The sequence below is a fragment of the Ictalurus furcatus genome, chromosome 24 (genome assembly GCF_023375685.1).
Source record: "Ictalurus furcatus strain D&B chromosome 24, Billie_1.0, whole genome shotgun sequence".
Lineage (NCBI taxonomy): Eukaryota > Metazoa > Chordata > Actinopteri > Siluriformes > Ictaluridae > Ictalurus > Ictalurus furcatus.
The window spans coordinates 4,444,266-4,459,195 of NC_071278.1; the positions used below are offsets into that span (position 1 = coordinate 4,444,266).

The 14,930-nt window shown below is 35.4% G+C and overlaps 1 protein-coding gene across 1 annotated transcript; it reads left to right on the forward strand.

Annotated features, from left to right (window-relative positions):
- Positions 1-4,443: 4,443 nt before the first annotated feature.
- On the forward strand, positions 4,444-9,369 carry LOC128600759 (P2Y purinoceptor 11-like). The gene is made up of 2 exons (XM_053613451.1): positions 4,444-4,490; positions 6,322-9,369. Exon 2 carries the CDS (start codon positions 6,335-6,337, stop codon positions 7,289-7,291), a length of 957 nt encoding a protein of 318 aa, XP_053469426.1. The 5' UTR covers positions 4,444-4,490; positions 6,322-6,334; the 3' UTR covers positions 7,292-9,369.
- The last annotated feature ends 5,561 nt before the right edge of the window (positions 9,370-14,930 follow it).

The window sequence follows — 14,930 nt, forward strand, 5'->3', positions numbered from 1 at the left end:
CAAACGGATAAACAATAAAGACAAATCTTCACAGCCTTCTTTGCTCATATTTACCAAGGGTGCCAATATTAGTAGAGGGCACTGTAAATAAAATCCATAAAAGTGTTGCAGCTATGGAATACAGTATGTATCTGCTGAGATCTATTGGATGTAAGAACATAATAGAATAAAATGCATTGACTATAACATGCATGCTTTTTTCTTTCTATTTTTCTTTCTTTCTTTTTTTTAGAAATTCACATCATTCATTTATTATGTTTGCCTGCATTATGTTGCATTAATAGAATTTTCACTGACTTAACCTAATTACAACATAAAGAAGAGAAGCTGTAGGTGCAATCACTGTTGAGATAAAATAGGAACCAGCACTAACTAAACACACACACATGTGGTGCCAATGTTACCAAACAGTGTAATTTGATGAATAAGTGAAATATTCTTCCATTACTGACTGCATTCTGCCTAAAGATATACTTGTGCCATGTAATCATGTTCATTTAAATATTTCTTGGATATTCTGCTGTATTTTAGTCCTTACATACATACATACATACAGTCATGTGAAAACAAGCAAACATTTGGTCATCTTTGAAACAGTGCCTATTAATGAAGCTGTTTTGCACAATTGTCCACCAGGCTTACTGGAATTTCTGACCACTCTTCCATGCAATATTCTTTCAGCTACAAGATGTTTGAGGGATTTCTTGCATGTACTGTCTGTTTCAAATCACTCCACAACATTTCAATGGGATTCAAATCTGGGCTTTGACTAGGCCATATCATAACCCTCCATTTCTTCTTCTTGAGCCATTCCTTGGTGGATTTGCTAGGGTGTTTAGGATCATTATCCCGTTGAAAGGTCAACTTTCGGTTCAACTACAACTTTTGGACAGATGGTCTCACATTATCTTCAAACACTCTTTGGTATGATGCAGAATTCATAGTTGAATCAATGAATGCAAGCTGTCCAGTCCCTGAGGCAGTGAAGCAACCCCAGACCATAACATTTCCACCACCGGGCTTCATAGTTGGTATGAGGTGCTTCTCCTGAAAGCTGTCTTTACTCTGCACCAAACATTTCTGCTTTTACTGTGGCCAAACAACTCTATATTTGATTCGACTGTCCGAAGCACATTGTTCCAAAAGGCCTGGTCTTTGCTTATATGCTCACTGGCAAACTATACTCTTGCTATAATGTTCTTTTTAGACAGAAAAGGCTTCTTCCTGGCACATCTCCCATGTAAGTCAAATTTGTGTAATCTCTTTCTGATTGTAGAAGCATGCATTTTGACTCCCACAGGTGCAAGGCTTACTAGCACATCCTGTGATGAAATTTTGGGGATCTTGGAGACTTCTTTTTGCATCAGATGGACTGCTCTTGGGCTGAATTAGTTGGGATGGCCAGTTCTGGACAAATTGGCAGTCATTTCAAATCTGCGTCACTTGTAGATTATTGTATGATGTATTTCAAATAATAAGGAAATCTTTTTAAATCCCTTGCCAGAATTATAGGCATCCACAACCTTTTTTCCTGAAGGCCTTACTGGACTCTTTAGCTCTTGGCATAATGACACCACAGACCTCAATAGCAAAGGGAGGCTGTGGATTAGGTGGTAGAGCGGGTTGTCCAATAATCGTAGGGTTGGCAGTTGGCGGTTGGCGGTCCCGGCCCACATGACTCCACAAGTCTAAGTGTCCTTGGGCAAGATACTGAACCCAAGTTGCTCCCGATGGTAAGTTAGCACCTTGCATGGCAGCTCTGCTACCATTGGTGTGTGAGTGTGTGTGTGTGTGTGTGTGTGTGTGTGTGTGTGTGTGTGTGTGAATGGGTGAATGAGACACAGTGTAAAGTGCTTTGGATAAAAGCGTTATATAAGTGCAGACTATTTACCATTTACCATAACACCAGACACTAGATATGAGAGGGGTATAAATAAGACAGATTCCACCTGCACTCCCTAAGCAAGTTCTAATCACTGGCACCCAATCCTTGTCATTGTCATCCTGGAACAGGAACGCACCATCCCCCAAATTGTTGCGACAAAGTTAGAAACATTCAATTGTCTTAAATGTCTTTGTATGTTGTATCATTAACATTACTCTTCACTGGAACTAAGAGTCCTAGCCCAAGCCCTGGAAAAACATCCTCAGGAACAGCATATATGCTTTGTAAATATATAGTAGTAACTCTGGATGGTGTGATCATTGATTCCAGTGTCCAGTCCATGATGTGTTCCCACACACAGTGTTCCCAGAGTAAGGGAATATCTTTTGGAAAAATGGTGTTTCATCCCTCCAGGACACTTCCAGAGACTTTTGGAAGCCATGTGAAGGCACATTGAACCTGTTCTGGAGGCTGTTGATGGCCCCATGTTTTCTTTATTAATTTTTAAGTAAACCTTAACCATACAGAGACATACAGTATAAGACAGTAGTGGCTGCAACAGTAAAAACAGGAAATGAAATGCCACTATTGATCAGAGTAGATGTGGTGACTTGAACACATACATATAGATGTCACGGGCTATCTGGGCAGAATCCGTGAACAGACTACAAACTCAGTACCAAGTACAAAACATCTTACCAGGGCAGATTCAAGGTATGTAAGGTATCACTTTATACTACAATATTATGGACTATGCGGTAGCTTTTTCCTCACTGTATGGTCTGCTATTAAGATTATAGGATGTATAGATTGTATTACTTAGTATTTGGTTTTGTTTCCGTTCACTTCCTTTGCACAAATTTCAACCTTCTTCTAGCTTCAATATCAGTACCTCAGTAAATAAATAACAGACCTGATTCTGATATTGATTAATAGCACACAAACTACCAAAAGAAGAATATTGTTTCGCTTTAAATCTTCAGTGTTATTCGTTATCGTTAGTGACGATTGACTGTAAATTTAATTTCTCTCATAATGTGGATCATATTTGTAAGAAAGCAAATCAGATTTCGGTTATTCCTGCTTTTGATGTTAAAGTGGATGTTGTGTATTGTTAATTGTATTGTGATAGTATGGCGAGGCCAAAGACCTATTTTTCAGCCAATTTTTTAATTTTTGAATATTAAAGTACAATTAACTAACTAACTAACTTCATGAGATACACACATTATATATATATATATATATATATATATATATATATATATATATATATATGTGTGTGTGTGTGTGTGTGTGTGTGTGTGTGTGTGTTGTTTCATCAACAATCAGACCACTGAAGCGTATCGCGAGACTTGAGACCTCATTATGCATGATATAAATAAATTATTAAAACTACACATACTCATTAACATTTAACAGTAATGGAGGAACTCATCCGAATGTCGCGAAGTAAAAGAACATTTCTGTAATTAAAAATGAACTTTACTAAGAGTATAAGCATGGCCAGTTAAACCTACCCTTAAAAGTAAAAATTTTTTTCAAAAGGTTACTCAAGTAAACATAACGAAGTAAATGTAACACGTTACTGCCCATGCCTGGGAACTAAGTAACTCTTGGACGTTCCACAATTTAAAATCTAACACATATGTGCCACAAGCTAGACTGTGGTTAAACTGAATATTGACATCAGCTATTTCGGCCGCAGGCACAAAGCCACAGGCTGAGAACTGTAGCTGATTACAAATTGCAAGTGAAATACTGCTTTTTCAGACACAATATGACCAAATGTTTCGTACATTTTTGCTCTGCAAGTGGAAATAGGTCCCAAAGAAGCTACGCTCACTTTATAGCACTTCAGTTATAACTGGCTAGCTCACATTGATTTGTACACTCCTGTTAAAGAGGTTTCTGGTAAAACAGACTTCTCTTCTTCTTTTTCTTGTGCCCCATGCGCCCTGGGATAGGCTCCAGGTTCTCTGCAACCCTGTAGGATAAGTGGTATAGAAAATGGATGGATGGAACTAAGAGGCCTAGCCCAAACCCTGAAAAACAGCCTTAGAAACAGCATATACACTTTGTAAATATATAGTAGTAACTCTGGTTGGTGTGTTCATTGATTCCAGTCTGCAATCCAGGATGTACTCCCACACACAGTGTTCCCAGGATAGACTCGGGGTCCACTGCAACCTCACCAGCATAAAGCAATTACTGAAGATGAATGAATGAATAAATCAATCGACTTAGGGAATATCTTTTGGAAGAATGGTGTTTCATCCCTCCAGTACACTTCCAGAGACTTTTGGAAGCCATGCGAAGGCACATTGAACCTGTTCTGGAGGCTGTTGATGGCCCCATGTTTTCTTTATTAATATTTACATAAATCTTAACCATACTGAGACATATAGTATAAGATAGTAGTGGCTGCAACAGTATAAACAGGAAACGAAATGACAAGAGTAGACACGATTGACAAGAGTAGATGTGCTGACTTGATGAACACCTACACATAGATGACACCGTGACAGACGGTTCTCAGCAGAATCTGTGAACAGACTACAAACTCAGTACCAAGTACAAAACATTTTACCAAGACAGAATCAAGGTATGTAAGGTATTACTTTATACTACGATATTATAGCTTTTTCCTCACAGTATGGTCAGCTATTAAGCCTATAGGACGTCTAGGTGGGATTACTGAGTATTTGTTTTTTTTTTCCAGTTCATTTCCTTTGCACAAATTCAGCTTTCTTCTACATTCAATAACAGTACCTCAATAAATAAATAGAAATTATTCTGATTTTGATTAATAGGATACAAATTTAAAAAAAAAAAAAAAAAAAAGAATACTGTTTTGCTTTAAATCTTTAGTGTAATCCATGTGAGATATATATATATTATAATACTGCAGCATAGTTGAATGCTCGAATCTGATTGGTCAGAAGGTGTGCATTATTTTCTTATAACAGCACAGGTAGTTCCGGCTGTAGCATAAAAGTTAATATTAAAAAACCCGTTCGAATATGTTATTGCATCTATAGTAACAGCTGATACTCAGGGATTTTTGTGGGACACTCCATATAATCTAAGACTAATAATAAATGGATTCTAAAATGTTCAAAAACGGGTTGTTGTTCAACAAAGTCATTCTTATAATTGTTGGTGTGGTGAAGTTTTGATCTAAGATTTATTAAATGTTTATTAAACATTTATGGAAGAAGTCTCTGTTGTAAGCACTGGAATGTAAATGACAGGATGCGCGCTGTGTGTGTGTGTGTGTGTGTGTGTGTGTGTGTGTGTGTGTGTGTGTGTGTGTGTGTGTGTGTGTGTGTGTGTGTGTGTGTGTGTGTGTGTGTTGGTTGGGGTGGCAGAGTGGATGAGTGACAGCTAACAACTCTGAATGTTATTAGATTAGGCTTCTTATAGCCTATAACATGTTCGTTCAAAACAAATGTTTTTTGACATGCAAAAAGGTACAATATGAAAATGACCTTTCTCTCAATTCTCTTCATCCAAGCAGACAAGGATCAGCCCTGAACCTTTGCAGTTGGGCCTCCTTATGTGGTTTAGTATGTTGAATGCTCATCAGCTGAAATTAGCCTACTTCCTACTCAATATGCTTGTAAAACAGCGATTTCTACCTTATATGGGATGCAGTTAAACTTTATTTCCAAGACATTTATTTCTAGGTTCAAATAATCTAACCATGTGGTTATTTGTTTTTTGCCAGTTCCTTTGCAATGTTCAAAGCCTCTTTCTGCATTCATTCTTTGACAGTAGAAGCACTATTACAGCAAAATGACTGTACATACATAACAGACCAGATGGCAAATGCAGGTAGTTAAACAACACACAAGTAGTTTTGTATAAATAGCTTAGGTCAAGACTATGCTTAAAACAATAGTTTCGTATAAAAAAATATATATATATATTTTTTAAAAAAGCATCCGTGCCTCACATTTTAGTTTTTACGGTAGAGAGGCTCAAGACCACCCGTTAGTATAATGGAGCTGGATTCTCAAAACATCATTTTCCTTAACCGACATAGCAATTAAATTTGTCATCAAAATATTACAAATTACCCTAACATATCTGAATAAAGAATGTAAAGTTATTTTAAAAAATTAAGTGTTTAGAGTAAACCTTGAAATGAAAATATGAAACTGACTACATTGATGACAGGCCAGGACTGGATATTACAATGTCTTTTAGCCATTAAAAACAGTATATGAAGCTTCTTAAAGTTAAATGTAAAGAACACATTAAAATAGTTCATTGTGACTTCTTAAGCATGTAAAACTGAGTTTAATTGTGTACCAAGATTTAATCTAATGTTTGAATGCAAATATGGGTTTGTAGGCAAGACTAGCTGCAAATGATTGTCCTATACTATTCCTGATTTATTCTAATACAGATGCTTTGTATTGCTTTTTTAGGAGGCTCGGTAAAATGAAAGGAAACTGGAACTGGAGCTGTAACAGTACGTTTCAAAAAGGCCTGTTACCTCCCATCTACAGTGTGGAGATGTGTGTGGCGCTGGTGGGGAACATACTGGCGCTGTGGCTGCTTGTGACTAAGGAGAAGAAGAACTGGCACATGGGAGTGGTGTTCTCCTGCAACCTGGTCATCAGTGACATCTTTTACGCCCTCACGCTGCCCATTCTTATCGACTATTATTCAAGAGATCGACAGTGGATATTTGGTGATGCTGTCTGCAAAATAGAGTGCTTTCTCTTCACCTGTAACCTCTACGTCAGCATTTACTTCATCATGTGCATCAGTGTTCATCGATACCTAGCCATCGTTCAACCAATCTTCACGCGCAAACATATTCGCCCAAAACACGCCAAGATCATCAGTGTGTTCGTCTGGATCTTTGTGGCAAGCATTTCATCTCCACTTCTCTACTTTTCAGGTGTCAATGGGGACAGATGTTTCTTATTTGCAAATCTACTCTATGCATCAAACCTAAAGTCTACCTACAGGGTGTTTATGGGTGTTATAGGCTGCTTGGTCCCATTTGTAGTTACTTTTGTATCCTATTTTGGTGTAATAATGGCTGTTTTTAAAAATGCAAATATCACCTCAGTCCAGAAGAAAAAAGTGGCTCTGATTATTGGATTAGTCTGTGTCTTGTACACTCTGTCTTTTGTCCCCTATCACATTCTACACATAGTGAACTTTAAACTGAATGAAGACAGAAATGCTTATTGTTATGTGCATAATGGATACCAAGTGTCAAAGGCATTAGTTTGTCTGAACATGTGCCTCAATCCCATCCTGTATATGGCTGTGTCTGACAGTATCAGGGCAGTGTGCTGTACAAGGAGCTCAAATGTATCAAACTTACAAATCACAGTTGGAGAACACTCGTCAAAAAACCTTGAATTGAAATCCAGAAACTGAGATTGAAAACCATTTTCTTTCCTTCAAAGACTTGTGTTGATTTGGATGTATGTTTGGGGTCATTATCATATTGAAAAATTCAACTATGGCCAAATTTTACCCTTCTGGAAGAGGCAGCCATGTTTTGGGCTAATAATGTTACTGTAGGTAATAAAACTGATAATACACTCAACACTCACAAGTTGTTAAACAGCCCCAAAAGATTAATGATGTGACTCCATATTTTATTTTACAGTGGGTTTGGGGGATTGTGCTTGTATGCAGTTGATATTGTCACCAAACATTCATTTTGGTCTAATCTAAACTGAATCCAGTCCTATAATTTTTTTTTTACTTAGAAATAAAATAAGTTTATTAGTGCATGCTGAGGGATTTGTTTTATGTTCTGAATACAACAGTCTGATTGTATTTCTCAACATCTAGTTTAAGGGAGCAGCAAGAGAAAAAGTTCCTTGCCATGTATTCTCCAACCTCATCAGGCATTATATGTGAATACTCAGAGCTGTTATCTTGGCAAAGCGAGGTAACACAAAGTATTGACTAAAAGGGTGCCAATAATTGTTGCACATCTATATTTAACAAAGATATATTTTTGAGAAATCTGTGTTTTGTTTGCAACAGATTGATATCCGTGAGAGCAGAGTATTTTTGTGATTTTTTTTTTAACAGAAGATCAAACGGAAAAACAATAAAGACAAATCTTCACAGCTTTCTTTGCTCATATTTACCAAGGGTGCCAATATTAGTGGAGGGCACTGTAAATAAAATCCATAAAAGTGTTGCAGCTATGGAATACAGTATGTATCTGCTGAGATCGATTGGATGTAAGAACATAATAGAATAAAATGCATTGACTATAACATGCATGCTTTTTTTCTTTCTTTTTCTTTCTTTTTTTCCATTTATTATGTTCGCCTGCATTATGTTGCATTAATAGAATTTTCACCGACTTAACCTAATTACATCATAAAGAAGCTGTGGGTGCAATCATTGTTGAGATAAAATATGAACCAGCACTAACTAAACACACACACATGTGGTACCAATTTTACCAAACAGTGTAATTTGATGAATAAGTGAAATATTCTTCCATTACTGACTGCATTCTGCCTAAAGATATACTTGTGCCATGTAATCATGTTCATTTAAATATTTCTTGGATATTCTGCTGTATTTTAGTCCTTACATACATACATACAATCATGTGAAAACATAAGTACACCCTATGGAAATACCCTATAAATACACCCTATTTAGCAGCAGATTGCTGAAAGAGCGCTACCGCAGATCCTTCATCCCTACAGCAGTCAGACTCTTTAACGCAACAACAACATAATATAGCACTGCTAGCTGGTTTTTTGCATCATCAACCTACACATTATTATTATTTGTGGTATATATTCAAATTTGTATTCACCTGTACATACATTGAGGTGCCCATAGTATACTTATTTTAAAAAATTAAGTGTTTAGAGTAAACCTTGAAATGAAAATATGAAACTGACTACATTGATGACAGGCCAGGACTCGATATTACAATGTCATTTAGCAATTAAAAACAGTATATGAAGCTTCTTAAAGTTAAATGTAAAGAACACGTTAAATAGTTCATTATGACTTCTTAAGCATGTAAAACTGAGTTTTAATTGTGTATCAAGATTTAATCTAACGTTTGAATGCAAACATGGGTCTGGAGGCTGTAAATGAATGTTCTATACTATTCCTAATTTATTCTAATACTGGTGCTTTGCATTGCTGTTTTTAGGAGGCTCAATAAAATGGTAAGAAACGGGAGCTGTGCTCAGGGATTGTGCATGTGTGCAGTTGCTATTGTCACCAAACCTTTATTTTAGTCTCATCTAAACTGATTCCAGTTGTAAATTCAGTAATGAGAAGCTCTCAGGATCAGATTTTTTGTGCAACTCATTCAAACAGTTTGTTGTGTTTAATAGTTGAGTTTGAATCCCAAAAATCTAATAAACTGTACAATTCTGATACTGTAAACTTGTGTTCATCAGCTGTTTTAGCTTTAGCTTTAGCTAATCTATTTTCAAGCTTTCAAATGAACATGTAGAGCGATTTTGTTCTACATTTAATTATTTATAACCTCAAGTAAATGCTGAAATTAGACAGTCACTATTCTATATATTTTTTATAATGTAGATCTGTACATATCAACTTGATTTACCGAATTTAAAAAAAACTCTAATTAAAATGGGTTGATTATTATTATTTAAATATCATTAGCCTTCAGTCAATTTAAAGAAAATAAAAAGAAATGAGGTCATTGGCCAGAAAAGGTTGATTCTTGGGTTTTGTTGGTTTCTAGTTATTTTGAATGACTGCTAGTTATACTGGCATTTTTTTTATTATTTAATTGAGTATTGACTACAGACTACAGAAGTGAAATATGTTTATATATAGGATTTGTCATTGTTCTAAATATATATGATTGGAATGAAATCAATAAATAAATGGTATGCTTTGTGTGCTTTGAAAAATCATAAATATAACTGCTTAAATTGTCCAGAGTTTGTGTGTTATTTTTTTCTGGTCTTAATACATTTATTCACACAGGGTCCACTGGTACTTTATAAGTACCTGTTACCATCTTTGATCTGTTAACATGATAAATTGTAAAGCATTTTATATATCATGAAACAACATGATTACATTTTGAAGCAGTTCTTGTAGGTTAAAGAAAATCAGAACAATTGTGCTTTGCCAAAGCCGAAGCTGGATTACTTGGTTTTCTTAATAACCTCAATGTCAATGCTAATAATACCTCAACAAATAAAAAATATACAGTTAATGGTGTTGCTGTGGTCAAAAACTTATGATCTTATGATCAGTAGTCCAATGTCTTAACCAATGAGTTACCACTGCCCATAGACCATACATGGTGACAAGAGTTTTTTTGTTTTGTTTTGTTTTGTTTTGTTTTGTTTAGAAATTCCTATTTGGGTTTGAGATGAAAAGATGAATATGAGAAGATGAGAAGATGAAAAGATGAATGTACAGTCAATAATAGAACTTAACTTTAATAAAAACTTCTTAATGTGTCCAGATTTTGTTTGTTTTTCTGGTCTTAATACAATTACTCACACTTCATTTCCCAAAGGGCCCACTGTGGTACTCTATAGGTCCATTAAGTCTAAACTAAAGCTAAGCCAATGCTGTACCTAAATCCGTTAGCATGTTCAATTGCAATGCAAATACAATAATGCTGTGACAATAATGCAAACATATGGTAGTCCATACAGAACATATGGTAGTCCATATTTGTCCAAATTTGCTGAAAATCTGCAGTTATTTTGAAAAATTGCAAGCTCCTCTGAATATTGTGGAGTTTCAAATATTGCAGAGTTTTTTGCGTCAATTTCTGCAATCGCAAAATCCTGTAGAGACTGATATGGAGTGTAAGAAATTACAGACTGCCTATAAGCAGATTCCACCCTGACATGTGTTAGGATCAGCTCGTTCTCCAAAAAGGAATTAATTATCATAGGGACAGTTCACCTCAGTCTCTGCGATATGTGGATAATACCACCTAAAAGGCATTCAATCAGTTATAGCACCAAGAACCGTCCCTGAACAAAGAGGTGTGTAACCATAATTATGACTCAGAAAAACATCTGTCTAGAGAATCTTATCACCTCACCATCTGGGTGGTCACACCTGTTCTGACATCAATAATGTGAGAAAGGAAAGTGATTATGTCAAATGTTATCCTTAATTTACATTTAGAGCAATATTTCATTTACATTACGGGCAGAAAACCTGGTTTGAAATACAGTATAAAATGTCTGTGCTGATATTGTTCGAGGTTCACTTTGACTCAGATGAACCTGATGTGCTTCACGTACTTTTTCACTGCCATGTTGTAATAAAGTTATTCTTCTTTGAGATCTTCGTCATCCTCATTGTCTTTTCTTACAGAGTTGACAGGGTTTTTTGTTATTTGATTTTTTTGATTTGATTGATTTGATTTTTTAGAAATTCCTAAAATGTAATTTCCTATCAAGCGCCTACAACAACATACAGTATGTATCTACTGCCATCTCCTGAATGGAAGAAAACAGTAGAATAAAATGAATATAACATACATGCTTTTTAGATTATGTTTCATAAAGCCTGTGACATGTTTTTTACTCTGAGATTCAAAACAAATATGATAGTTTTTTTTTTTTTTTTACAAAAAGGTGCATCACTAAATAAATATGAAGATTTTCTTTCACTTCTTTTTATCCAAGCAGACAAAGATCAGTCCTGAACCTTTTCAATTGGGCCAACTTATGTGGTATAGCACGTTGTATGCTCATCAGCTATAATTAATCTACAACCCCAATTCCAAAAAAGTTGGGATGCTGTGTAAAATGTAAATAAATGTAAATAAAAACAAAATGCAATGATTTGCAAATCTCATAAACCAATATGTTAATCACAATAGAACATAGAAAACATATGAAATGTTTAAACTGAGGAAATGTACCATTTTAAGAAAAAAATAAGGTAATTTTGAATTCGATGGCTGGGACGGGGGCGACATAAGACTGGAAAAGTAAGCGTTACTAAAAAGAAACAGCTGGAGGTTAATTGGCAACAGGTTAGTAACATGATTGAGTATAAAAAGAGTGTCTTAGAGAGTATCTTAGATATTTTTTCAACCAGTCGTTGTTTATAATGTAGTTCTATACATATAAACTTCATTCATACAATATTAATTAAAATACAAGAAAAATATTCTTCTCCTTCTATTATTATTATTATTATTATTATTATTATTATTAAAATTTTATTAGCCTTTAGGCCATTTGAAGTTAAAAAAAAATAGGTCATTGACCAGAAAAGGTTGGGAAGATGTGGGTTATTCTTTCCAAATGGTTATAATTTTGTATCTATAGTTAGTTTCTAGTTAATCACTAGTAGCGCAATTTGTTATTTAATTTAGGGTTGACTGTTAGACTGAAATCTTTTACCATAGTAACACGCAAAGCCAATACATTACCTTCTTGTGTCACATTGAAGAAATTTACAGCATTTTAAATATCATGACACAATATGATTTCCTTTTGGAACAGTTATTGCAGGTTAAAGAAAATCAGAACATTCTGAGCGCATACCAAGCCAAAGTGTAATATTAGCTCCTTCATTTTTGAACACACTACATAAAGATTTACTTGTGCCATGTAAAATATTCATATGCTTCTTGGATATACTGCTGTAAGTATTTTAGGATTGTCTGCTGTACATTGCTGTGACTTATATCCAGAGTTGGTTTGGTGTAATGTGTTACTGTACTCTAGTGACTTTTTCTGATAATGCAGCATTACATTTAAAATTTGTCATTTGATTACAGTTACTGATGTCAATAAAATTATGTTACTTGTGTTACAGACTTATTGTTAAGAAAACAATATTAAGTAAAAGGCATTTTTAAAAGAAATCACGTTTTGCCCCGAAGATTTTTTTCTTTATCCCTGAATAATTTTCCACTTGGTGCGGTTCGTTGCTACGTAACTGAACATCAGTAAAAGAAGACGGCGGTGTTGTAATTTTATTTACAGGAAAATACGTGGAAATACTCATGTCTTATTGGCTGGCGGCTCTCAATTCTGCCAAACGCTAGCTCACACAGTCAGTGTGAGGACAAATTGATATACACCGATTAAATTTTTTTAAATCAGTAAAGGAGAAACTGAAACAGTAACATCCTCTCACGCTGAGCAGGAAAACAGGGCTTTAAATGTCTGTATGAGTTCCAGTTTACGTGAACATGATATGAGCAGAGCATAAGGAAAGATAATATATTCTGCATGGCACTGTAGCCGTTAACCCATACAGTGATAGCTTAGCTGTGCCTCCGCTTGGCTAGTGTCACCAAACTAGCATAGTTAGAAAAGTTTTATATTTTATCGGTCTGATAATCCTGCAAGCAATTACAACACCCGAGGCAAGTTTCATTATAAATCCGACTTTTTCTGATCATGTCATACATTGACGCACGCTGAAATGACCGAAAGAACTGAAAGATGAGTTTCACTTTGTAGTGTATTTTTTGTAGGTTTTAGAAGTTTTGAAAGTAACGTCACAGTAAAGTAATTAGCAATCTGATTACTATTTACATGCAGTAATCAGTAATGTAATCAGCTTTACACTGGTTCTCATTCACCCATTCACACTCACACACACACACCAATGGTAGCAGAGCTGCCATGCAAGGCGCTAGCTTGCCAGCGGGAGCGACTTGGAGTTCAGCGTCTTGCCCAAGGACACGTCGGCATGTGGAGTCATGTGGGCCAGGAGTCGAACCGCCAACCCTACGATTAGTGGACAACCCGCTCTACCACCTGAGCCACAGACGCCCAATATAGCCCATTTATTTATATGACCAAAGCAATTTGCAAATGAGGCACAACACAGTCCAAGCAGAAAGCACAGAATACATCACTATGCTTTACAAATTGACCAGGACGACGCTTACACAAGAAGAAGGTGATGCAAATATTTAGTAGAGAAGTATTTGCCAGCCATAACAAAGCAGGTAGTCAAACAACACCTGGCTCAAGGGGACTGGCCTAAAAAGTTTGCATTTTTAAGAGATGGTAATCTAAGCACACAGTTACTGCATTTGAAAAGAAAACTTCAAATGATAAGCTCAAAAGTAAGAAACAGCAACAAGCAAGCTGAGAGTATTTCTGCATTATTGTTTTCTTTATGATTCTTTGGGTGTTTTTTGAAGTCTGAGAGAATCTGCAGTTTTCAATCCAACTGACTGGAGTCAGGTAATTATATAAGCTGGCAAATAAGCTTGTAAATGCATATCAGGTATAAAGTATATTCCATGTCCACTAGCATTACTGCACTACAGCCATTCTTTTTTGCATATATATTACTGATCTTCAAAAATGAATACATACTGAAAGAAAATTTTAAATGTGGCATATTCTACCCTGGGGAATTGTAAATATGAACAGCATATTGGTTTTCAGATATCAAAAATTGTAAATGCTAGCACTTCTGTTGGCACCTCTGAAACAAATTATTGTCGAAATGCTCCTAGAACTACCATACTGTGATAGATACCTTCCATAGTTTCAAATTTAATCTTAATGCTTGTTCCAGAAATTTTCAGCCAGACCAGCTTATGTAGCGTGTTGGTTTCTCATCAAATAAGATTCCTTTGTACTACATTATTCTTTATACTGCAATATGTCATGTGAACTGGTGGTGTGGTTAGATATATGATTATTTTTAATCCTGTATTATATTCATTATTCCACAGTTTTAGTTTTCAGTATCATTATAACTAAATGGCATGTATAATAGAGCAAATGCAAGAAAAAATATAAAATTCCCATGATATACTTAGCTACGCATGTGTACAAATGTATCTCAATATTTACTTCTGCGATTGACTCATGTGGTTTATGCCTACTTAAATTTTTTTTTTGGCAAATCTATTTAAAATGCCACAACAGTTCAACCCTGTTTGAAGCTACCTTGTGGATTTCAGCACTTGTTGTTCATGATGCTAGCTAATGGTCATAAAGCCTCATTACAACTACATTAACCTTTCAGTGTCAATACAAAAATGATTTTTAAAAAATTAGTAGTTGAAAATTTTGTGACAGTTGAA